The 23213-nt window shown below is 51.0% G+C and overlaps 1 protein-coding gene across 1 annotated transcript; it reads left to right on the top strand.

Annotated features, from left to right (window-relative positions):
* Positions 1 to 2801: 2801 nt before the first annotated feature.
* Positions 2802 to 22939, top strand: LOC132821505 (receptor-type tyrosine-protein phosphatase alpha-like). The gene is made up of 5 exons (XM_060834113.1): positions 2802 to 2848; positions 8126 to 8251; positions 16505 to 16656; positions 19333 to 19468; positions 22638 to 22939. The coding sequence occupies exons 1-5, from the start codon at positions 2813 to 2815 to the stop codon at positions 22776 to 22778; spliced, it is 591 nt and encodes a 196-aa protein (XP_060690096.1). The 5' UTR covers positions 2802 to 2812; the 3' UTR covers positions 22779 to 22939.
* Positions 22940 to 23213: the final 274 nt, after the last annotated feature.

The following is a 23213-nucleotide window of genomic DNA, read 5'->3' as shown; positions in this document are numbered from 1 at the left end:
TTGTAGAGCTGCAGCAAAACCTCGCGACTCTTAAACACGATCCTCCTGTTAATGAAAGCCCAAACACCATATGCTTTCTTAACAACCCCATCCACTTGGGTGGCAACTTTGAGGGATCTATGTACTTGCAAACCCAGATCCCTCTGTTCCTCCACACTGCCAAGAATCCTGTCTTTAATCCTATATTCAGCATTCGAGTTTGACCTTCCAAAATCCATCACTTCGTATTTATCCAGGTTGATCTCCATCTGCCATTTCTCAGCCCAGCTCTGCATCCTGTCTATGTCATGCTGCAGCCTGCAGTAGCCCTCTATACTATCGACAACACCTCCAACCTTTGTCATGATTTGGAGATGCCAGTGTTGGACTGGGGTGGACAAAGTTAAAAATCACACAATTCCAGGTTATAGTCCAACAGGTTTATTTGGAAGCACTAGCTTTCGGAGCGTCGCTCCACAACCAGCTGACAAAGGAGGGTCGTTCCGAAAGCTAGTGCTTCCAAATAAACCTGTTGGACTATAAACTGGTGTTGTGTGGTTTTTAACTTTGTCCAACCTTTGAATTGTCACCAAATTTACTAACCCACCCCTCAACCTCTTCATCCAAGTCATTTGTAAAAACTACAAAGAGCAGAGGCCCAAGAACAGAGCCCTGGGAGACCCCACTCAACACTAACCTCCAGGCAGAATACTTTCCATCTACAACCACTCTCTGCCTTCAGTCAGGAACCAATTCTGAATCCAGATAGCCAAATCTCCCTGTATCCCATACATTCTGACTTTATGAATGAGCCTACCATGGGGAACCCTATCAAATGCCTTGCTGAAGTCCAGATACACCACATCCACTGCACGACCTTTGTTGACCTGTCTTGTCACCTCCTCAAAGAACTCAATAAGATTTGTGAGCCATGACCTGCCCCTCACAAAGCCATGCTGACTGCCTTTAATCACACTATGCTTTGCCAAATAGTCATAAATCTTATCCCTCAGAATTCTTTCCAAAACCTTGCTGACCACAGATATAAGACCGACTGGTCTGTAATTGCCAGGGATTTCCCTATTCCCCTTCTTGAAAACAGGAACAACATTCACCTCCCTCCAGTCCTCTGGTCTGACTCCCGTGGAGAGTGAGGAAGCAAATGTCCTTGCCAGCGGCTTAGCAACCTCCTTTCTCGCTTCCCGGAGCAGCCTGGGATAAATCTGGTCTGGCCCTGAGGACTTATCAATCTTAATGTCTTCCAAAATTTCCAGCACATCAACTTCATCAAACTTGATCTGGTCAGGACTGTATCCCAGCTCCTCAAAGTTTTCATTCACAACAAGTTCCCTTTCCTTGGTGAAAACTGAAGCAAAAACCCCATTTAGGGCTTCCCCTATCTGCTCAGACACCACGCACAAGTTCCCTCCGCTATCCCTGATCGGCCCTACCTTCTCCCTGATCATTCTCTTATTCCTTGTGTAGGAGTAAAACACCTTTGGGATCTCCCTAATCCTTCCTGCCAAGCCTTTTTCGTGCCCCCTCCTGGCTCTCCTCAGTCCATTTCTGAGCTCCTTTCTAGTAAGCCTGTAATCCTCTAAAGCTGCGCTAGATCCTTGCTCCCTCCACCTTACGTAAGCTGCCTTCTTCCTTTTGATGAGAAATTCCTCTGTTCTTGTCATCCAAGGCTCCTTAACCTTACCCCTTCTTACCTGTCTCAGAGGAACAAATCTGTGCATCACTCGCAACAACTGCTGCTTAAACAGTCTCCACATGTCTGCTGTGCCACCATCTACAAGGCACAGGTCAGGAGTGGGAGGGAACACTCCCCCCTTGCCCTGGATGGGGGCAGCTCCAACAACACTCAAGAAGCTCAACACCATCCAGGACAAAGCAGCCGCTTGATTGGCACCACGTCCTCAAACATCCCCTCCCTCCCCCAACCCCCCTCAGTAACAGCAGTGTGTACCATCCCCTCCCTCCCCCCCGCCGACACTCAGTAACAGCAGTGTGTACCATCCCCTCCCTCCCCCCACCCCCCTCAGTAACAGCAGTGTGTACCATCCCCTCCCTCCCCCACCCACACTCAGTAACAGCAGTGTGTACCATCCCCTCCCTCCCCCCCACCCACACTCAGTAACAGCAGTGTGTACCATCCCCTCCCTCCCCCCACCGACACTCAGTAACAGCAGTGTGTACCATCCCCTCCCTCCCCCCACTGACACTCAGTAACAGCAGTGTGTACCATCCCCTCCCTCCCCCCACCCCCCCTCAGTAACAGCAGTGTGTACCATCCCCTCCCTCCCCCACCCCCCCTCAGTAACAGCAGTGTGCACCATCTACAAGATGCAGAAATTCACCAAAGATCCTCAGACAGCACCTTCCAAACCCACGAAAATTGTAAATGGGAACACCACCCCCTGCAGGTTCCCCTCCAAGCCCCACACCACCCCGACTTGGAAATATATCGTTGTTCCTTCACTGTCAGCGGCTCAAAGTCCTGAAATTCCCTCCCTCAGGGCATTGTGGGTCTACCTACAGCACATAGACAGCTGCTATTCAAGAAGGCAGCTCACCTCCAACTTCTCAAGGAGCAACTAGGGACGGGTAATAAATACTGGGCCCAGCCAGTGACACCCACATTGGATTCCAGTTTGAGTGGATTTTCCAGCGTGTGTGCAGGAGAACAGATGAATGTTGTCATTTTCTCTCTTGTATCTGTATTTGCCCTCAGTCCTATTTGAAGAAGGATGGATTTATAATGACACAGTTGCCACTTGATCTAACGACGGTGGATTTCTGGGCACTGGTGTATGATCTCGGCTGTGTATCGATGGTGACCATGAGCCGGCTGGCGGATCTGGACAATGTGAGCATCGGCCTGTTATTGCAACACTCCCTTTCGCATGGCCAACCTCCCACCTGAGCTGGGCTCACTCCGGGGGGGCAGATCGTTATTCCAGGTGGTCAGGAATCACTCCGGGGGGAAAAGGGCGCTCCTTGGTTTCCCAGGGTGAAAGGCGGTCACTCCCAGAGAGGGGTGTAAGGGTTTGGGGGGGGTGTATCAGCCGGGGGTTACTCCGAAGGTGTCGGCGATGTGAGGGTCTCTGAGTTGCTGCCTCTGTTTACAGCTTCAGCCCCACCCCTTGGGCCCAAACAAAAAGCATCAACAATACGCCAAGCCTTTGGGGGGGGGGGGAGTAGGTTAGAGATGGGGATGGAGTTAGGAATGAGGGGTTAAGGATTGGGGGTTGGTTTGGGATGGGGGTGTGGTGAGGGATAGGGGTGTGGTGAGGGATGGGGGTGTGGTTTGCAATGGGGTGTGATTTGGGATGGGGGTGTGGTGAGGGAAGGAGGAGTGGTTTGGGATGGGGGTGTGGTGAGGGATGGGGGTGTGGTTTGTGATGGGGGTGTGGTTTGTGATGGGGGTGTGGTGAGGGGTGTGGGTATGGTTACAGGTGGGGGTGTGGTTTGGGATAGGGGTGTGGTGAGGGATGGGGGTGAGGTGAGGGATGGGGGTGTGGTTAGAGATGGGGGTGTGGTTAGGGGTGGGGTGTGGTTAGAGATGCGGGTGTGGTGAGGGATGGGGGTGTGGTGAGGGATGGGGGTGTGGTTTGGGATGATGGTGTGGTTTGGGATGGGGGAGTGGTTTGGGGTGGGGGTGTGGTTTGGGATGGGGTGTGGTTTGGGATGGGGGTGTGGTTTGGGATGGGGGTTTGTGGTTTGGGATGGGGGTGTGGTTTGGGATGGGAGTGTGGTTTGGGATGGGGGTGTGGTTTGGGATGGGGGTGTGGTTTGGGATGGGGGTTTGTGGTTTGGGATGGGGGTGTGGTGTGGGATGGGGGTGTGGTTAGAGATGGCGGTGTGGTGAGGGATGGGGGTGAGGTTTGGGATGTGGGAGTGGTTTGGGATGGGGGTGTTGTTTGGGATGGGGGTGTGGTTTGGGATGGGGTGTGATTTGGAATGGGGTGTGGTGAGGGATGGGGGTGTGGTTTGGGATGGGGGTGTGGTTGGGATGGGGTGTGGTTTGGGATAGGGGTGTGGTTTGGGATGGGGGTGTGGTTAGAGATGGGGGTGTGGTAAGAGATGGGGGTGTGGTTTGGGATGGGGGTGTGGAGAGGGATGGGGGTGTGGTTTGGGATGGGGGTGTGGTTTGGGAAGGGGATGTGGTGAGGGATGGGGGTGTGATTTGGGATGGGGGTGTGGTTTGGGATGGGGGTGTGGTTTGGAATGGGGGTGTGGTTAGAGATGGGGGTGTGGTAAGAGATGGGGGTGTGGTTTGGGATGGGGGTGTGGTGAGGGGTGGGGTGTGGTTTGGGAAGGGGATGTGGTTGGGGATGGGGGTGTGGTTTGGGAAGGGGATGTGGTGAGGGATGGGGGTGTGATTTGGGATGGGGGTGTGGTGTGGGATGCTGGTGTGATTTGGGATGGGGGTGTGGTGTGGGATGGTGGTGTGGTTAGGGATGGTGGTGTGGTTAGGGATGGGGGTGTGGTTTGGGATGGGGTGTGGTTTGGGATGGGGGTGTGGTTTGGGATGGGGGTGTGGTTAGAGATGGGGGTGTGGTAAGAGATGGGGGTGTGGTTTGGGATGGGGGTGTGGTGAGGGGTGGGGGTGTGGTGAGGGATGGGGGTGTGGTTTGGGAAGGGGATGTAGTGAGGGATGGGGGTGTGATTTGGGATGGGGGTGTGGTGTGGGATGGGGGTGTGGTTAGGGATGGGGGTGTGGTTTGGGATGGGGGTGTGGTTTGGGATGGTGTGGTTTGGGATGGGGGTGTGGTTGGGATGGGGGTGTGGTTGGGTTGGAGGGTGTGTGGCTAGGGATGGGGGTATGGTTTGGGATGGGGGTGTGGTTTTGGATGGGGGTGTGGTTGGGATGGGGGTGTGGTTTGGGATGGGGGTGTGGTTGGGATGGGGGTGTGTGGTTGGGTTGGAGTGTGTGTGGTTAGGGATGGGGGTGTGGTTTGGGATGGGGGTGTGGTTGGGATGAGGGTGTGGTTGGGATGGGAGTGTGTGGTTTGGGATGGGGGTGTGGTTTGGGATGGGGGTGTGGTTTGGGATGGGGATGTGGTTGGGATGGGAGTGTGTGGTTTGGGATGGGGGTGTGGTTGGGATGGGGGTGTGGTTAGAGTTGGGGGTGTGGTTAGAGTTGGGGGTGTGGTTTGGGATGGGGGTGTGGTTGGGATGGGGGTGTGTGGTTTGGGATGGGGGTGTGTGGTTTGGGATGGGGGTGTGGTTGGGATGGGGGTGTGGTTTGGGATGGGGGGTGTGGTTGGGATGGGGGGTGTGGTTAGAGTTGGGGGTGTGGTTTGGGATGGGGTGTGGTTTGGGATGGGGGTGTGGTTGGGATGGGGGTTTGTGGTTTGGGATGGGGGTGTGGTTTGGGATGGGGGTGTGGTTTGGGATGGGGGTGTGTGGTTGGGATGGGGGGTGTGGTTAGAGTTGGGGGTGTGGTTTGGGAAGGGGATGTGGTTGGGGATGGGGGTGTGATTTGGGATGGGGGTGTGGTGTGGGATGGTGGTGTGATTTGGGATGGGGGTGTGGTGTGGGATGGTGGTGTGGTTAGGGATGGGGGTGTGGTTTGGGATGGGGTGTGGTTTGGGATGGGGGTGTGGTTTGGGATGGGGGTGTGGTAAGAGATGGGGGTGTGGTTTGGGATGGGGGTGTGGTGAGGGGTGGGGGTGTGGTGAGGGATGGGGGTGTGGTTTGGGATGGGGGTGTGGTTTGGGAAGGGGATGTAGTGAGGGATGGGGGTGTGATTTGGGATGGGGGTGTGGTGTGGGATGGGGGTGTGGTTAGGGATGGGGGTGTGGTTTGGGATGGGGGTGTGGTTTGGGATGGTGTGGTTTGGGAAGGGGATGTGGTGAGGGATGGGGGTGTGATTTGGGATGGGGGTGTGGTGTGGGATGCTGGTGTGATTTGGGATGGGGGTGTGGTGTGGGATGGTGGTGTGATTTGGGATGGGGGTGTGGTGTGGGATGGTGGTGTGGTTAGGGATGGGGGTGTGGTTTGGGATGGGGTGTGGTTTGGGATGGGGGTGTGGTTTGGGATGGGGGTGTGGTAAGAGATGGGGGTGTGGTTTGGGATGGGGGTGTGGTGAGGGGTGGGGGTGTGTGGTGAGGGATGGGGGTGTGGTTTGGGATGGGGGTGGGGTTTGGGAAGGGGATGTAGTGAGGGATGGGGGTGTGATTTGGGATGGGGGTGTGGTGTGGGATGGGGGTGTGGTTAGGGATGGGGGTGTGGTTTGGGATGGGGGTGTGGTTTGGGATGGTGTGGTTTGGGATGGGGGTGTGGTTGGGATGGGGGTGTGGTTGGGTTGGAGGGTGTGTGGCTAGGGATGGGGGTATGGTTTGGGATGGGGGTGTGGTTTTGGATGGGGGTGTGGTTGGGATGGGGGTGTGGTTTGGGATGGGGGTGTGGTTGGGATGGGGGTGTGGTTGGGTTGGAGTGTGTGTGGTTAGGGATGGGGATGTGGTTTGGGATGGGGGTGTGGTGAGGGGTGGGGGTGTGGTGAGGGATGGGGGTGTGGTTTGGGATGGGGGTGTGGTTTGGGAAGGGGATGTAGTGAGGGATGGGGGTGTGATTTGGGATGGGGGTGTGGTGTGGGATGGGGGTGTGGTTAGGGATGGGGGTGTGGTTTGGGATGGGGGTGTGGTTTGGGATGGTGTGGTTTGGGATGGGGGTGTGGTTGGGATGGGGGTGTGGTTGGGTTGGAGGGTGTGTGGCTAGGGATGGGGGTATGGTTTGGGATGGGGGTGTGGTTTTGGATGGGGGTGTGGTTGGGATGGGGGTGTGGTTTGGGATGGGGGTGTGGTTGGGATGGGGGTGTGGGGGTTGGAGTGTGTGTGGTTAGGGATGGGGGTGTGGTTTGGGATGGGGGTGTTGTTGGGATGGGGGTGTGGTTGGGATGGGAGTGTGTGGTTTGGGATGGGGGTGTGGTTTGGGATGGGGGTGTGGTTGGGATGGGAGTGTGTGGTTTGGGGGGGGGTGGTTGGGATGTGGGTGTGGTTAGAGTTGGGGGTGTGGTTAGAGTTGGGGGTGTGGTTTGGGATGGGGGTGTGGTTGGGATGGGGGTGTGTGGTTTGGGATGGGGGTGTGGGTTTGGGTGTGGGTGTGGTTGGGAGGGGGGTGTGGTTTGGGATGGGGGTGTGTGGTTGGGATGGGGGGTGTGGTTAGAGTTGGGGGTGTGGTTTGGGATGGGGTGTGGTTTGGGATGGGGGTGTGGTTGGGATGGGGGTTTGTGGTTTGGGATGGGGGTGTGGTTTGGGATGGGGGTGTGGTTTGGGATGGGGGTGTGGTTGGGATGGGGGGGTGGTTTGGGATGGGGGTGTGTGGTTGGGATGGGGGGTGTGGTTAGAGTTGGGGGTGTGGTTTGGGATGGGGTGTGGTTTGGGATGGGGGTGTGGTTGGGATGGGGGTTTGTGGTTTGGGATGGGGGTGTGTGGTTTGGGATGGGGGTGTTGTTTGGGATGGGGGTGTGGTTGGGTTGGAGGGTGTGGTTTGGGATGGGGGTGTGGTTGGGTTGGAGGGTGTGGTTTGGGATGGGGGTGTGGTTGGGATGGGGGTGTGTGGTTTGGGATGGGGGTGTGGTTTGGGATGGGGGTGTGGTTTGGGATGGGGGTGTGTGGTTTGGGATGGGAGTGTGGTTGGGATGGGAGTGTGGTTTGGGATGGGTGTGTGTGGTTTGGGATGGGGGTGTGGTTGGGATGGGGGTGTGGTTGGGATGGGGGTGTGGTTTGGGATGGGGGTGTGTGGTTGGGATGGGGGGTGTGGTTTGGGATGGGGGTGTGGTTGGGATGGGGGTGTGTGGTTGGGATGGGGGTGTGGTTAGAGTTGGGGGTGTGGTTTGGGATGGGGGTGTGGTTTGGGATGGGGGTGTGGTTGGGTTGGAGGGTGTGGTTTGGGATGGTGTAGGCCATTGGGCAGCGTTGGGCATTTCTGCATCATCAGGCACCAATGGGCTGTCCACTGTTCCCACTGGATTGTGGGTGAAAATGTGCAGAGACCTGACTGAGTGACCATGCTCAGACTGAGTGACCATGCTCAGACCTGCATGACTGACCATACTCAGAGCTGACTGACTGACTGACTGACCTGACTGAGTGACCGTGCTGTGTCCTGTAATCAATCTCTGATTGTGTCGTTCTAGACCTATGTTGCATTCTGGCCTCACGATGGTTCTAGCTCCTACGGCCCGTTCCAGGTGACCCTGGTCTCTGAGAAACCGCAGGCAGAATTCACAGAGCTACGGCTCACCCTCAGTAAACACAAACAGGTGAGTCTCTGCATTGACCAGCACAGGGGAGGCATTGGCTGGGGGGAGAGGGTCAGCGGCTAAATGATCACAGTCAGAGCAGGATGTGGATCCTGATGCGAGAGAATGTGTTTATAATACAGACAGAAAATCTGACACTGAGCCTCACTCCAGGAGGCTTCTGGGATTGGAGGGGGAGGTGTTGTTCTGCGAAACCTGGGTGTCTGCAGTTTAGAAGAATGTGAGAGGACCTCATTGTGTCTAACGGATTGTGAAGAATCTTGTCAGGGTCAACCTGGGGCAGGTCCCCCGTAGGGACAGTCTCAGAAAGAATGGTCAAGCATTCGGGGTTGGGATACGGAGAATGGCCTTCACTCAGCAACTTGTGAATATTGGAATTGGAGACTGTGGCAGTTGTTCAGTAAGTGAGCTTTAATCTCTTTGTAAATCATTTTCTCTGGCTGGTCAGCATTTTGTTTCCAAGAGATTGATGGTTGGGTTTCTCAAAATAAAGAGCTAGTTTCTGCTTGCTCATTTCTCCCCTTTTTGATTTTTTTTACTTTTACACTGTCCCTAGTCGACAGGATTTGCTGCTGGAATTAGTTGGTTTCATCGTGCATTTCTTGATTACAGAAAAACTACCTAGTTTGTTCACCGTGGCTATGAAAGTGAAATGGCAGCTCCTGAATGTGAAACTGCAACATCTTAAATTAAAAACGCAGCTTAGGGTTACAAACCAACTATTTTAGTTACGGTTATAATTGGTAAAAAGACACCAGCCAGGCTCATTCTTCCCCTACCTTGCCCTCTCCCACCTGTTTAGATTGTTGCTTTCATTCTGCATCTGGAGGGTGAACCTGTTCACAATGAGGCACGTGGTTAATTTGGTATTTTAGTTCTCTACAGTGACCCTGGTGGGTAATGTTTGTTCATGGGGTATTTTGGTAATTTTGGTGGGAGTGATTTGATTATAACAAAACGCCCTGGGCTCTCAGGACTGCTTTTCTGTCTGGTAATGGTTCACACCTTACACTTGAAAGGTCCCCAGTTCAGAAAAGGAAGAATAATCATTAAAGATCAGGAGGACAAATTCTTCCCGTATGTTTGAAATTTTGTGATTGGATTTATTTACAGAAAGAAAAGAAACGGGATTCTTACCCAGGGTGTCCTCAGAAAGCAAGCAAGCAATGTTCACGCATAATTTAGCAGCTTTTCAGTATAGGTGGGCACTATAGGGGTTGGGGTGCAACACTTTCCTTCCCATTGATATTCTGATTTAGTCAGCTTCCTTGTTATCCCATTGGCTTTTGGTTACTCTTACAGGGCTCCGAGCGTGTATTTTTGTCACTTGTTCATCTGGTGATTGGGTCCATTAATATATAAACGAACAGGATCCTTCCCCAGAGGGGAGTTGAGCTCTGTCAACTGGTCAAGGCCTGGGAGCAGTGGAGTGCCACAAGGATCAGTGCTGGGTCCTCTACTTTTTGTCATTTACATAAATGATTTGGATGTGAGCATAAGAGGTACAGTTAGTAAGTTTGCAGATGACACCAAAATTGGAGGTGTAGTGGACAGCGAAGAGGGTTACCTCAAATTACAACAGGATGGGCCAATGGGCTGAGAAGTGGCAGATGGATTTTAATTCAGATAAATGTGAGGTGCTGCATTTTGGGAAAGCAAATCTTAGCAGGATTTATACACTTAATGGTAAGGTCCTAGGGAGTGTTGCTGAACAAAGAGACCTTGGAGTGCAGGTTCATAGCTCCTTGAAAATGGAGTCGCAGGTAGATAGGATAGTGAAGAAGGTGTTTGGTATGCTTTCCTTTATTGGTCAGAGTATTGAGTGCAGGAGTTGGGAGGTCATGTTGCGGCTGTACAGGACATTGGTTAGGCCACTGTTGGAATATAGCGTGCAATTCTGGTCTCCTTCCTATCGGAAAGATATTGTGAAACTTGAAAGGGTTCAGAAAAGATTTACAAGGATGTTGCCAGGGTTGGAGGATTTGAGCTATAGGGAGAGGCTGAACAGGCTGGGGCTGTTTTCCCTGGAGCGTCGGAGGCTGAGGGATGACCTTATAGAGGTTTACAAAATTATGAGAGGCATGGATAGGCTAAATAGACAAAGTCTTTTCCCTGGGTTCGGGGAGTCCAGAACAAGAGGGCATAGGTTTAGGGTGAGAGGGGAAAGATATAAAAGAGACCGAAGTGGCAACTTTTTCACACAGAGGGTGGTACGTGTATGGAATGAGCTGCCAGAGGAAGTGGTGGAGGCTGGTACAATTGCAACATTTAAGAGGCATTTGGATGGGTATATGAATAGGAAGGGTTTGGAGGGATATGAGCCGGGTGCTGGCAGGTGGGACTAGATTGGGTGTGGAGGAAAGCTTCCTGGAATGGTTTTTCTTTATTCACTCATGGGGCATGGGTGTTGCTGGCTGTTCATCATTTATTGTCCATCTCTAGCTGCCTTGGAACTGAGTGGATTGCCAGGCCATTTCAGAGAGCAGTTGAATGTCAACCACTTTGATCTGCAGTCACATGTAGGCCAGACCATGTGAGGATGGTGATTTCCATTTCTGAAGGACATTACTGAACCAGATGAGTTTTTCTAAAAATCAACAATAGTTTCACAGTGGATTCTTCATTCCAGATTATTATTGAATTCAGATTCCACCACCTGCCAGGTTCTCAACATCAGCTGAATTTCTGGATTAATCATCTAGTAATTATACCACTAGGGCCATCACCTCCCCCTAAATGTTTTCAAGATCATTTTCAAGGTAATACGTTGAGGAATCAACAAGGACACAGATTACTTTGAATGTGGCATTATGCAAATCAGAGAGGGCCAATTAATAACCTTGTTGTGAAAGAACATTTAGGGAATAGTGACCACTGTAGAATAGAAGTTTCCATTTAATTTGAAAATGATGTTGTTCAAAGTGATTCATTTTGGAAGGTCAAATTTGAATGCTGAATACAGGGTTAAAGACAGGATTCTTGGCAGTGTGGAGGAACAGTGTGATCTTGGGGTCCACATACATAGATCTCTCAAAGTTGCCACTCAGGTTGATAGGGTTTTAAAAAGGCGTATGGTATTTTGTCTTTCATTAACAGGGGGGATTGAGTTTAAGAGCCATGAGGTTTTGCTGCAGCTCTATAAAACCCTGATTAGATCACATTTGGAATACTGTATTGTATTCAGTTCTAGTCGCCTCATTAGAGGAAGGATGTAGATGCTTTAGAGAGGGTGCAGAGGAGATTTACCAAAATGCTGCCTGGATTGAAGGGCTTGCCTTATGAAGAGAGGTTGAGTGAGCTTGGGCGTTTTGCACTGGAGAGGAGGAGGCAGAGAGGTGTACAAGGTAATGAGAGGCATAGATAGAGCAGATAACCAGGGACCGCCTCCCCCAGGCAGAAATGGCTATCATAAGGGGGCATAATTTTAAAGTGATTGGAGGAAGGTATAGGCCAGATGTCAGAGGTAGGTTCTTTACGCAGAGTGATGCGTGCACAGAATGGTAGAGTCAGAAACATTTAAGCAACTGTTGGACAAGCATATGGGCGGTAGTGAATTGAGGGGTGTAGGTTAGGTTGATCTTAGATTAAGATAAATGCTTGGCACAACATGGTAGGCCGAAGGGCCTGTACTGTGCTGTACTGTTTTATTTTCTATGTTCTAATCTAAAGCTTGGATTTTAAGTCTATATAAAGGCAATTGTGAATATTGGAGGAGGATGTTGGTTGAGATGGACTGTAAAAATACATGAAAAGGTTTGGTGATAGTTAGGCAATCGCTTGCATTTAGAGAGTTTTCAAAAACCATTCATTATTTTAAGGTAAAAATAGCCACCGTAATGATCAACGAGCTATTGCTAACAAGACAATGAAAGGTGCAATTAGACCAACGAAGGAGGGGCCAGAAGGTAGAGATCTCTGAGAAATAAGTACTGATGGTTTGAAAACCGTTCACATTACAGAAGAGAAAACATCAAGGTGGATAAATCTCCAGAACCTGATCAGGTGTATCTGAGGATGTGTTGGGAAATTTTGGAGGAAATTGTGGGGACCCACGAAGAAATACTTGCATCATCTATAAATGTGGGTGAGATGCCAGATGACTGGAGCATCGCTAATGTTGTGCCTTTGTTTAAAAAGGGATGTAAGGAGAAGCCTGGGGACTATAGACCTGTGAGCCTGACTTCATTGGTGGGTAAGTTGTTGGGGGTGATTCTGAATGATAGGGTTTATGTGCATTTGGAGATGTAAGGAATGCTTAGGGATAGTCAGCATGGTTTTGTGCGAGGGAAATTGAATCTCTCAAACTTGGAGTTTTTTGAGGAAGGAACCAAGAAAATTTCTGAGGACAGAATGGTAGACATTGTTTACTTGGACTTTAGTAAAGCCTTTTACAAGGATCCACATGGTAGACTAATTGGTAAAGTTAAATCACACAGGATTCAGGGTAAGCTTGCCAATTGAATTAAGAATTGGCTTAACATCAGGAGCTAGAGGATGGTGGTGGAGGGTTGGTTTTTGGACTAGAGGCCGATGACCAGCAGTGTTCCACAGGGATCGGTCCTGGGTCCGCTTTTGTTTGTGGTTCATCTAAATGATTTAGATGAGAATATAGAAGGCATGGTTAGTAATTTTGCAAATGACTCGAACATTGGTGACATAGTGGGCAGTGACAAAGGTTGTCTGTGATTACAAAGGGATCTTGATCAGTTGGGCTGAAGAGTAACAGAAGGAGTTTAATTTGGATTAAAATGAGGTATTGAATTTGGCAAAATAAATGAGCACAGTTTATAACAATTAAAGGTAGGGTCTTAGGTGGTGTTGTAGAATAGAGAGACCTCGGGGTTCTGGTACATGATTCCTTAAAGTTTGCATCACATGTGGACAGGATGGTTAAGGTGTTTAGCATACTTGCCTTCATTGCTCAGATCTTTGAGTATCGGGGTTGGGACATCATGTTGAGGTTGTACAGGTCATTGGTGAGGCCTCTGTTGGAGTACTGTGTCCAGTTCTGGTCATCTTGTTATAGGAAGAATATTATTACATTGGAGAGGGTTCAGAAAAGATTTAACAGGATTTTGCAAGGAATGTAAAATAGTAGGAAACATATAAATGGAATATAAACACTTCCATTCATGTGAAAAGAACAAAACGATTAGCGCAGATGAGATGTGCAGAGACAGGAGAAATTAATTAAAATGCTAATAAAACCTTAAGGTTCCCCACAGTCGACTTTATAAAGCTCTGGTTAGGCCCCATTTGGAGTACTGTGTCCAGTTTTGGTCCCCACACCTCAGGAAGGACATACTGGCACTGGAACGTGTCCAGCGGAGATTCACATGGATGATCCCTGGAACAGTAGGTCTAACATATGAGGAACAGCTGAGGATCCTGGGATTGTATTCATTGGAGTTTAGAAGATTAAGGGGAGACTTAATAGAAACTTACAAGATAATACATAGCTTGGAAAGGGTGGACGCTAGGAAATTGTTTCCGTTAGGTGAGGAGACTAGGACCCGTGGACACAGCCTTAGAATTAGAGGGGGTCAATTCAGAACAGAAATGCGGAGACATTTCTTCAGCCAGAGAGTGGTGGGCCTGTGGAATTCATTGCCGCAGAGTGCAGTGGAGGCTGGGACGCTAAATGTTTTCAAGGCAGAGATTGATAGATTCTTGATGTCACAAGGAATTAAGGGCTACGGGGAGAATGCGGGTAAGTGGAGTTGAAATGCCCATCAGCCATGGTTGAATGGTTACAGAGAGACATAGATAAGCTGCAGAGCTGGGCTGAGAGGTGGCAAATGGAGTTTAATGCGGACAAGTGTGAGGTGATTCACTTTGGTCGGAGTAACAGGAATGCAGAGTACTGGGCTTATGGTAAGATTCTTGGTAGTGTAGATGAGCAGAGAGATCTCAGTGTCCATGTACACAGATCCCTGAAAGTTGTCACCCAGGTTGACAGGGTTGTTAAGAAGGCATACAGTATTTTAGCTTTTATTAATAGAGGAATCAAATTCCGGAACCATGAGGTTATGCTACAGCTGTACAAAACTCTGGTGCGGCCGCAGTTGGAGTATTGTGTACAGTTCTGGTCACCGCATTATAAGAAGGATGTGGAAGCTTTGGAAAGAGTGCAGAGGAGATTTACTAAGATGTTGCCTGGTCTGGAGGGAAGGTCTTACGAGGAAAGGCTGAGGGATTGAGGCTGTTTTGTTGGAGAGAAGAAGGTTGAGAGGTAACTTAATAGAGACATATAAGATAATCAGAGGGTTAGATAGGGTGGGCAGGGAGAGCCTTTTTCCAAGTATGGTGACGGCGAGCACGAGGGGGCATAGCTTTAAATTGAGGGGTGATAGATATAGGACAGATGTCAGAGGTAGTTTCTTTACTCAGAGAGTAGTAAGGGTATGGAATGCTTTGCCTGCAGTGGTGCAGTGGAGGCCGGGACGCTAAATGTCTTCAAGACCGAGATTGATAGATTCTTGATATCTCGAGGAATTAAGGGCTACGGGGAGAATGCGGGTAAGTGGAGTTGAAATGCCCATCAGCCATGATTGAATGGCGGAGTGGACTCGATGGGCCAAATGGCCTTACTTCCACTCCTATGTCTTATGGTCTTATGGTAGTAGATTCGTCAACTTTAAGTATATTTAAGTCGTCACTCTTCAAGCATAAAATTTGGTTATTGCTGAAACAGTCCCTGCAGATTGGAAGATTGAAAATATCATCACTAATGTTTCAGAGGGAGACAGAAAAAAATGGGGAACAACAGATCTATTATCCTGAGGACAGGAGTAGGGAATATACAACAATTGATTTTAAAGGGAGTCATTACTTGATGTACAAGAAATAACTGCCTGACAGACAGAGTCAACATGTATCTATGAGAGGGAAACGTGATGGAGTGTGTTTAACATGTAACGGACAGCATTGAGAAGAGGAACATTTGGAGGTGATGTATTCAGATTCCCCAAAGGCATTTGATTAAGTCCCATGTAACTGGTTATTGAACAATGTTAAAATTCATGGAATTGAGAAATTATGCTTACTGAGATTAAGGATCGTGTAACTGGCAGAAAGCAGAGAGGAGGATGACATGGGTGATGATCACGTTGGCAGTCTGTGACCAGGGGGACATCACAAGGATCAGTGCATGGGCCACAGCTGCTCACGTTTGTGATCAATGATTCGGGTGTGGGGACTAATAAATGATTCCTGGTTTGGCAGATATCATAAAATTTGGTGGGAGAGGGGTTTGTGAGAATAATGCAAAGAGGCTTCACGGAGATTTAGGTGAACTGGAGGAGTGGCCGATGGAGTCAGGGTAAGTGTGAGAGGTGGGTGGGAACTGGAGTTGATGTTGAGGCCTGGCCTTGATTGTGTTGGATGTTAGAGCAGTTGTATGGTCACCTTCTGCTCCTATTTCTTATGGAATGGAAGGTGTGTGGTTTCTCTAGATTATCGTTTACTTTTCAGCTTGAATTTTGACTTAGTGAAATAGCAGTGTTGTTCTGTATGTTTTAATATTTAACTGGTCAGTTTGTTTGCAGTGAGGATTTTGAAACAAGGGAGCAGCTAACTGAGACCCTCTTGCAGTGATTGTGTGTGTTTGTTTGCATTGTCGGGTTCAGGATCACAGCAAACAAACTTCGAAAGAATTAGCTCACTTTCAGTTTGGGAAAATCAATAATTCAGTTTTGTTTTGGGGAAGATTGGAAACCTTTTAAAAACCTGACGGGATTCATATGTGAGTCCTGTTACTCCTTGAGAAAGAAGTGAGACCCAAACAGTTAGGAGATAGATTCCCTCAGTTTAAGTTTGAAAGTTCACATCTAAGCTCAGTTGTGTGAGTATTCAAGGAAGAGGCTACCAAGCCCTCAAGTTCAGCACTGAAAGAAACAGGGAATCCAAAGCTATAGCTGTGATAAAGAAGGGATCTGTCTGTGGGACTTGAGTAATGGAAAGGGATAGCTTTGGGGCAGGTTGGAGTTGGTTTTGAAATCTTTCAAATTGTGTTAAATGTGAAGAGCTGACTTTGTTTCATGTTATCTTCACTTCTTCAGTGTAATGGACTTCTGTTTTATTGTTAAAATCAGACCTGGAGCAATGCAAGTTTATGTTTCAGTGAAAGATCAACACATTAAATTAGAAAGAAGAGATGATAATTTCTCAGATTGAGTTACAGCCTGGGCCCTGCCTTGGTCAGTAATCACATGGACTGGGCTGAGATCACTGAGGCTGCTCTTCTTGTTACAGAGTGTGAAGTATGAGATTAAAGTTCTGCAGCTTGATAACTGGCCAATGGGGAACCCTGTCCCTCAATCCCCAAACTCCATCATCAGGATCATACAGGAGCTGGATTCATGGCAACAACAGAATGGGAATAAACCAATCCTGGTCACCTGCTGGTGAGTGACGACAACCTGACATCTTCACACTCACACTCACCGACTTACACACTCACTCTCACACCCTCACACTCACCGACTTACACACTCACTCTCACACCCTCACACTCACCGACATACACACCCACTCTCACACCCTCACACTCACCAACTTACACACCCACTCTCACACCCTCACACTCACCGACATACACACCCACTCTCACACCCTCACACTCACCGACTTACACACCCACTCTCACACCCTCACACTCACCGACATACACACCCACTCTCACACCCTCACACTCACCGGCTTACACACCCACTCTCACACCCTCACACTCACCGACTTACACACTCACTCTCACACCCTCACACTCACCGACATACACACCCACTCTCACACCCTCACACTCACCGACATACACACCCACTCTCACACCCTCACACTCACCAACTTACACACCCACTCTCACACCCTCACACTCACCGACTTACACACCCACTCTCACCGACTTACACACTCACTCTCACACCCTCACACTCACCGACATACACACCCACTCTCACCGACTTACACACTCACTCTCACACCCTCACACTGACCGATTTACACGCCCACTCTCACACCCTCACACTCACCGACATACACACCCACTCTCACCGACTTACACACTCACTCTCACACCCTCACACTCACCGAAATATACACCCACTCTCACACCCTCACACTCACCGACTTACACACTCACTCTCACCGACTTACACACTCACTCTCACACCCTCACACCCACCGACTTACACACTCACTCTCACCCCCTCACACTGACCGACTTATGCACCCACACTCACACTCACCAACTTACACACTCACTCTCACACCCTCACACCCACTGACTTACACACTCACTCTCACACCCACACTCACCGAATTATACACCCACTCTCACACCCTCACACTCACCAAATTACACACCCACACCCACACCCTCACAATCAACGACTTACATACTCACTCTCACACCCTCACACTCGCCGACTTACACACTCACTCTCACACTCACTGACTTACACACCCACTCTCACACCCTCACACACACCGACTTACACACTCACTCTCACACCCTCACACCCACTGACTTACACACTCACTCTCACACCCTCACACTCACCAAATTACACACCCAATCTCATACCCTCACACTCACCGACTTACACACCCACTCTCACACCCTCACACTCTGACTTACACACTCACTCTCACACCCTCACACTCACCGACTTACACACCCACTCTCACACCCTCACACACACCGACTTACACACTCACTCTCACACCCTCACACCCACTGACTTACACACTCACTCTCACACCCTCACACTCACCAAATTACACACCCAATCTCATACCCTCACACTCACCGACTTACACACCCACTCTCACACCCTCACACTCTGGCTTACACACTCACTCTCACGCCCTCACACTCACCGACTTACACACCCACTCTCACACCCTCGCACTATCTGACTTACACACCCACTCTCACATTCTATCACACTCACCAACGTCCACATACTCTCACTCCCTCGCACTCTCTGACTTACACACTCACACTCTCTCACACTCACCAACTTCCACACTCACGCTCACACCCTCACACTCTCTGACTTACACACCCACTCTCACACCCTCACACTCACCGACTTACACACCCACTCTCACACCCTCACACTCTCTGACTTACACACCCACTCTCACACCCTCACACTCACCGACTTACACACCCACTCTCACACCCTCACACTCACCGACTTACACACCCACCCTTGCACCCCCTCGCACTCTCTGATTTGCACACACTCTCGCACTCGCTCACGCTGTCTGATTTACACACTCATGCTCACTCACACAGCCTCCTCGCACTCCCTGACATACACACTCACACTCACTGTTACACACAACAGGCACTTTCTCACAATCTCTTACAACCCCTCACACACCGTCACGCTCTCACATAATCTCTCAGAGTAACACAGACTCACCAACATCTACTCTCAGGCTCACACTCACTGTGGGGTTGGGTGAGAACCAGAGAGTGGAATGCGGTGGGAAGGGGATGGGGGAGGGGGTGCAAAGTGACATTGCAGTGCAGGGGACAGGAGAGGAGGTGTCTGGGAGGGTGAGGGGTATAGGGGTGTGGGTGAGGGTGAGGGATGTAGGGGAGGTGGGTGGGATGAGAGGGTGAGGGTATAGGGGGTGTGGGGAGGAGAGGGTGAGGGATTTGGGGGTGTGGGTGGGGAGAGAGGGTGAATGGTGTAGGGGGTGGGTGGGGATATGTGGGGGCTGGGTTGGGGGGAAGGTTGAGGGGTTTAGGGGACGTGGGTGGGAGATGGTGTGGGGGTTAGGTTGAAGGGGAGAGGGTGTGAGAGGTGTAGGGGGTGGGTGGGGGTAAGAGGGTGAGGGGTGTAGGGGGTGAGTGGATCGGAGAGGGTGAGGGATGTGGGAGGGTGGGTGGGGGTGAGAGGGTGAGGGGCGTGGTGGGGTGGCTGGGGACAGAGGGTGAGGGATGTGGGCGGGGAGGGTGGGGGTGAGGGGTGTAGGGGGGTGGCGGTGAGGGTGTGGGGGATGGGTGGAGGTGTGTGGAGGGATGGGTTGATGAAGCCGCTTTCTGATTGGTGGATTTTCTGCAGCGATGGAGCGAGTCGCTGTGGGTTATTCTGTGTTTCCAGTTTAATCTGTCAGCAGATACGGCACGAGGCCACGGTCGATGTCTTCCAAGCTGTCAAAACTATCCGCAGCAGCAGGCCCCAGGTCATCAACAACACGGTGAGTGGATCACCAGATCACTGCTCCCAGGTCAGCAATGACACGGTGAGTGGATCACCAGATCACTGCTCCCAGGTCAGCAATGACACGGTGAGTGGATCACCAGGTCACTGCTCCCAGGTCATCGACAACACGGTGAGTGGATCACCAGATCACTGCTCCCAGGTCATCAACAACACGGTGAGTGGGTCACCAGATCACTGCTCCCAGGTCAGCAATGACACGGTGAGTGGATCACCAGATCACTGCTCCCAGGTCAGCAATGACACGGTGAGTGGGTCACCAGATCATTGGCCATGGCCTATCAATGACACACGTGTGGATCACCTGGTCCCTGATCCCGGGTTAGCGTGTGTCGGAATGGCAATGCTACAGTGATCACGGGGGATTTCCGTTTGCAGGTGGACTGGGAAAATCAGGTTGGGAGTGGATTGGAAGGAAAGGAATTTGTGGAATGTCTATGAGCCGGCTTTTTGGAGCAGCTTGAGTAACTGAACAGGAAAGACAGGGGAACAGCAACGGCAGGAGGTTCTGGGAGTAATTCGGGAGACACAGCAGAGATTCATCCCGAGGAAACCGAAGCCTGGTACAGGGAGGGTGAGGCAACCGTGGCTGACTGGGGAAGGTAGGGATGCAGTGAAAGAATATAATGTGGCGAAGGGCCGTGGGAAACCAGAGAATTGGGAAGCTTACAAAGACCAACAGAGGGCAACTAAAAATAACTGAGGGAGAAGATTAAATATAAGGGCCAGCTAACCAGTGGTATAAAGGAAGACTGTAAGATACATAAGGGGCAAAAGAGAACCTAAAGTAGACCCTGGGCTGCTGGAAAAGGATGTTGGAGAGATAGTAGTGGGAAACTAGGAAATGGCTGAGGATCTGAATAACTACTTTGTCGCAGTCTTCATGGTGGAAGACAGGAGTAATATCCCAAACATTGAAGAGAGTGAGGGGGCAGAGCTGAGTAATAATGGGGCCATCACCAAGGAGAAAGTGCTAGAAAACTGAATGGCCTGAAGGTGGATAAATCACCTGGACCAGATGGACTACACCTCAGTGTTCGAACAGGGATAGCTGGAGAGATCATGGTCATCTTTCAGGAATCACTAGAATCAGGTAAAAATCAAACACAGGGTCTTCCAGGAGAGAGCATGGACCACCGTCATCAATGTAGCTGTGTCTTGGACCAGTAACCTCAAACCTGCCTGACTGTTTATAGGGAATAGCCAGACTGCCAAAACCAAATCAAACCAGAGAAAAGCTGAGCTGGGAGAACTGGCCACTTCCCTTTCATTGGACACATTTTTTAAGCCTTCTATCTGATGCGGTATCTGTAAGCTATAATCAAACTGGCCCTAAAACCCATCCGAGCCAAATTTTTCAGAATTGCTGCTTTTATAACCCCTCTGGGGGAAAAAAGCCAAGGATCAGCATCACCACAGTGTCTGTGGGGGAGGGAGGGGATGGTACACACTGCTGTTACTGAGTGTCTGTGGGGGAGGGAGGGGATGGTACACACTGCTGTTACTGGGGGGGGGTGGAGGGGAGGGAGGGGATGGTACACACTGCTGTTACTGAGTGTCAGTGGGGGAGGGAGGGGATGGTACACACTGCTGTTACTGAGTGTCGGTGGGGGAGGGAGGGGATGGTACACACTGCTGTTACTGAGTGTCAGTGGGGGGAGGGAGGGGATGGTACACACTGCTGTTACTGAGTGTCGGTGGGGGAGGGAGGGGATGGTACACACTGCTGTTACTGAGGGTCGGTGGGGGGAGGGAGGGGATGGTACACACTGCTGTTCCTGAGCGTCAGTGGGGGAGGGAGGGGATGGTACACACTTCTGTTCCTGAGCGTCAGTGGGGGAGGGAGGGGGTGGTACACACTGCTGTTACTGAGTGTGGGTGGGGGAGGGAGGGCTTGGTACACACTGCTGTTCCTGAGCGTCAGTGGGGGAGGGAGGGGATGGTACACACTGCTGTTCCTGAGCGTCAGTGGGGGAGGGAGGGGACGGTACACACTGCTGTTCCTGAGCGTCGGTGGGGGAGGGAGGGGATGGTACACACTGCTGTTACTGAGTGTGGGTGGGGGGAGGGAGGGGATGGTACACACTGCTGTTACTGAGTGTCGGTGGGGGGAGGGAGGGGATGGTACACACTGCTGTTACTGAGTGTGGGTGGGGGGAGGGAGGGGATGGTACACACTGCTGTTACTGAGTGTCGGTGGGGGAGGGAGGGGATGGTACACACTGCTGTTCCTGAGCGTCGGTGGGGGAGGGAGGGGATGGTACACACTGCTGTTACTGAGTGTGGGTGGGGGGAGGGAGGGGATGGTACACATTGCTGTTCCTGAGCGTCGGTGGGGGGAGGGAGGGGATGGTACACACTGCTGCTACTGTGTGTGGGTGGGGGGAGGGAGGGGATGGTACACACTGCTGTTCCTGAGCGTCGGTGGGGGGAGGGAGGGGATGTTTGTGGGTGTGGTCCCAATCAAGCGGCTGCTTTGTCCTGGATGGTGTCGAGCTTCCTGAGTGTTGTTGGAGCTGTCCCCATGCACAGATGGTGGACAGGCTTTGGGGAGTCAGGAGGGGAGTTACTTGCCGCGGTATTCCCAGCCTCTGACCTGCTCTTGTGAACACTGTTTATGTAGTGTGTCCCATTCAGTTTCTAGTCAATTGTAACCCCCTGATGTTAATAGCAGGGGATACAAAGATGGTAATGTCACTAAACCTGATGGTGTGATGGTTGGATCCTCTCTTATTGGAGATGGTCATTGCATGTTCCTCAGCACGTGTCAGCCCAAGCCGGGATATTGTCCTGATCTTGTTGTATGTGAACACGGCCTGTTTCAGTACCTGAGGAGTTGTGAACGGGGCTGAATGCTGGGTAATCATTGGGGAACATCCCCCACTTCGGACCTTATGGTGGAGGGAAGGTCATTGATGAAGCAGCTGAAGGTGGTTGGGCCGAGGACATTATCCCGAGGGACTCCTGCAGAGATGTCCTGGACCGGAGATGGCTGACCCTCAATAACCACGAACACTCTCTTTGTGGTTAGAATCCTTACACTGTGCCTCAGGCTTCCCCCAAAGAAGACGGTCTCTCACTGGGGTTTTCTGACCCTGTTGCCATGGTTTCTAACATGTGGTGACTGTGTGCCTCTCTCTCCACAGGATCAGTACACCTTCTGCTATCAGCTGGCAATGGCTTTCCATCACACAGGCCGTCCAGTAAAGGAGAGAACATTGGGCAAGGTCAAGGCCACCAGGAATCAGACCAAGGCCTGTAACAAGATGGGGAATGATGGATGGTGAACACTGCGATGACAGGGAGAATCTCTGAGTGCTCGCAATCATTCCTCAGCCGAGTGCACAGTCACAGATTATACAGAACATGGACATTTCAGTGAAACTGCTGCATGTGCTGGCATTTTAAACCCTGTATCTGCAGCAATTTGTGAGGCTGTACCCCTCTCCCTCCCTGTGTACCCCCTCCAGCCCCTACACTCCCTCCCTCCCTGTGTACCCCCTCCATCCCCTACACCCCCTCCCTATCTGTGTACCTCCTCCAGCCCCTACACCCCCTCCCTCCCTGTGTACCCCCTCCAGCCCCTACACCCCCTCCCTATCTGTGTACCTCCTCCAGCCCCTACACCCCCTCCCTCCCTGTGTACCCCCTCCAGCCCCTACACCCCCTCCCTATCTGTGTACCTCCTCCAGCCCCTACACCCCCTCCCTCCCTGTGTACCC

The sequence above is a fragment of the Hemiscyllium ocellatum genome, chromosome 2 (assembly GCF_020745735.1).
Source record: "Hemiscyllium ocellatum isolate sHemOce1 chromosome 2, sHemOce1.pat.X.cur, whole genome shotgun sequence".
Taxonomy (NCBI): domain Eukaryota; kingdom Metazoa; phylum Chordata; class Chondrichthyes; order Orectolobiformes; family Hemiscylliidae; genus Hemiscyllium; species Hemiscyllium ocellatum.
This window is presented reverse-complemented; position numbering and strand designations above follow the sequence as displayed.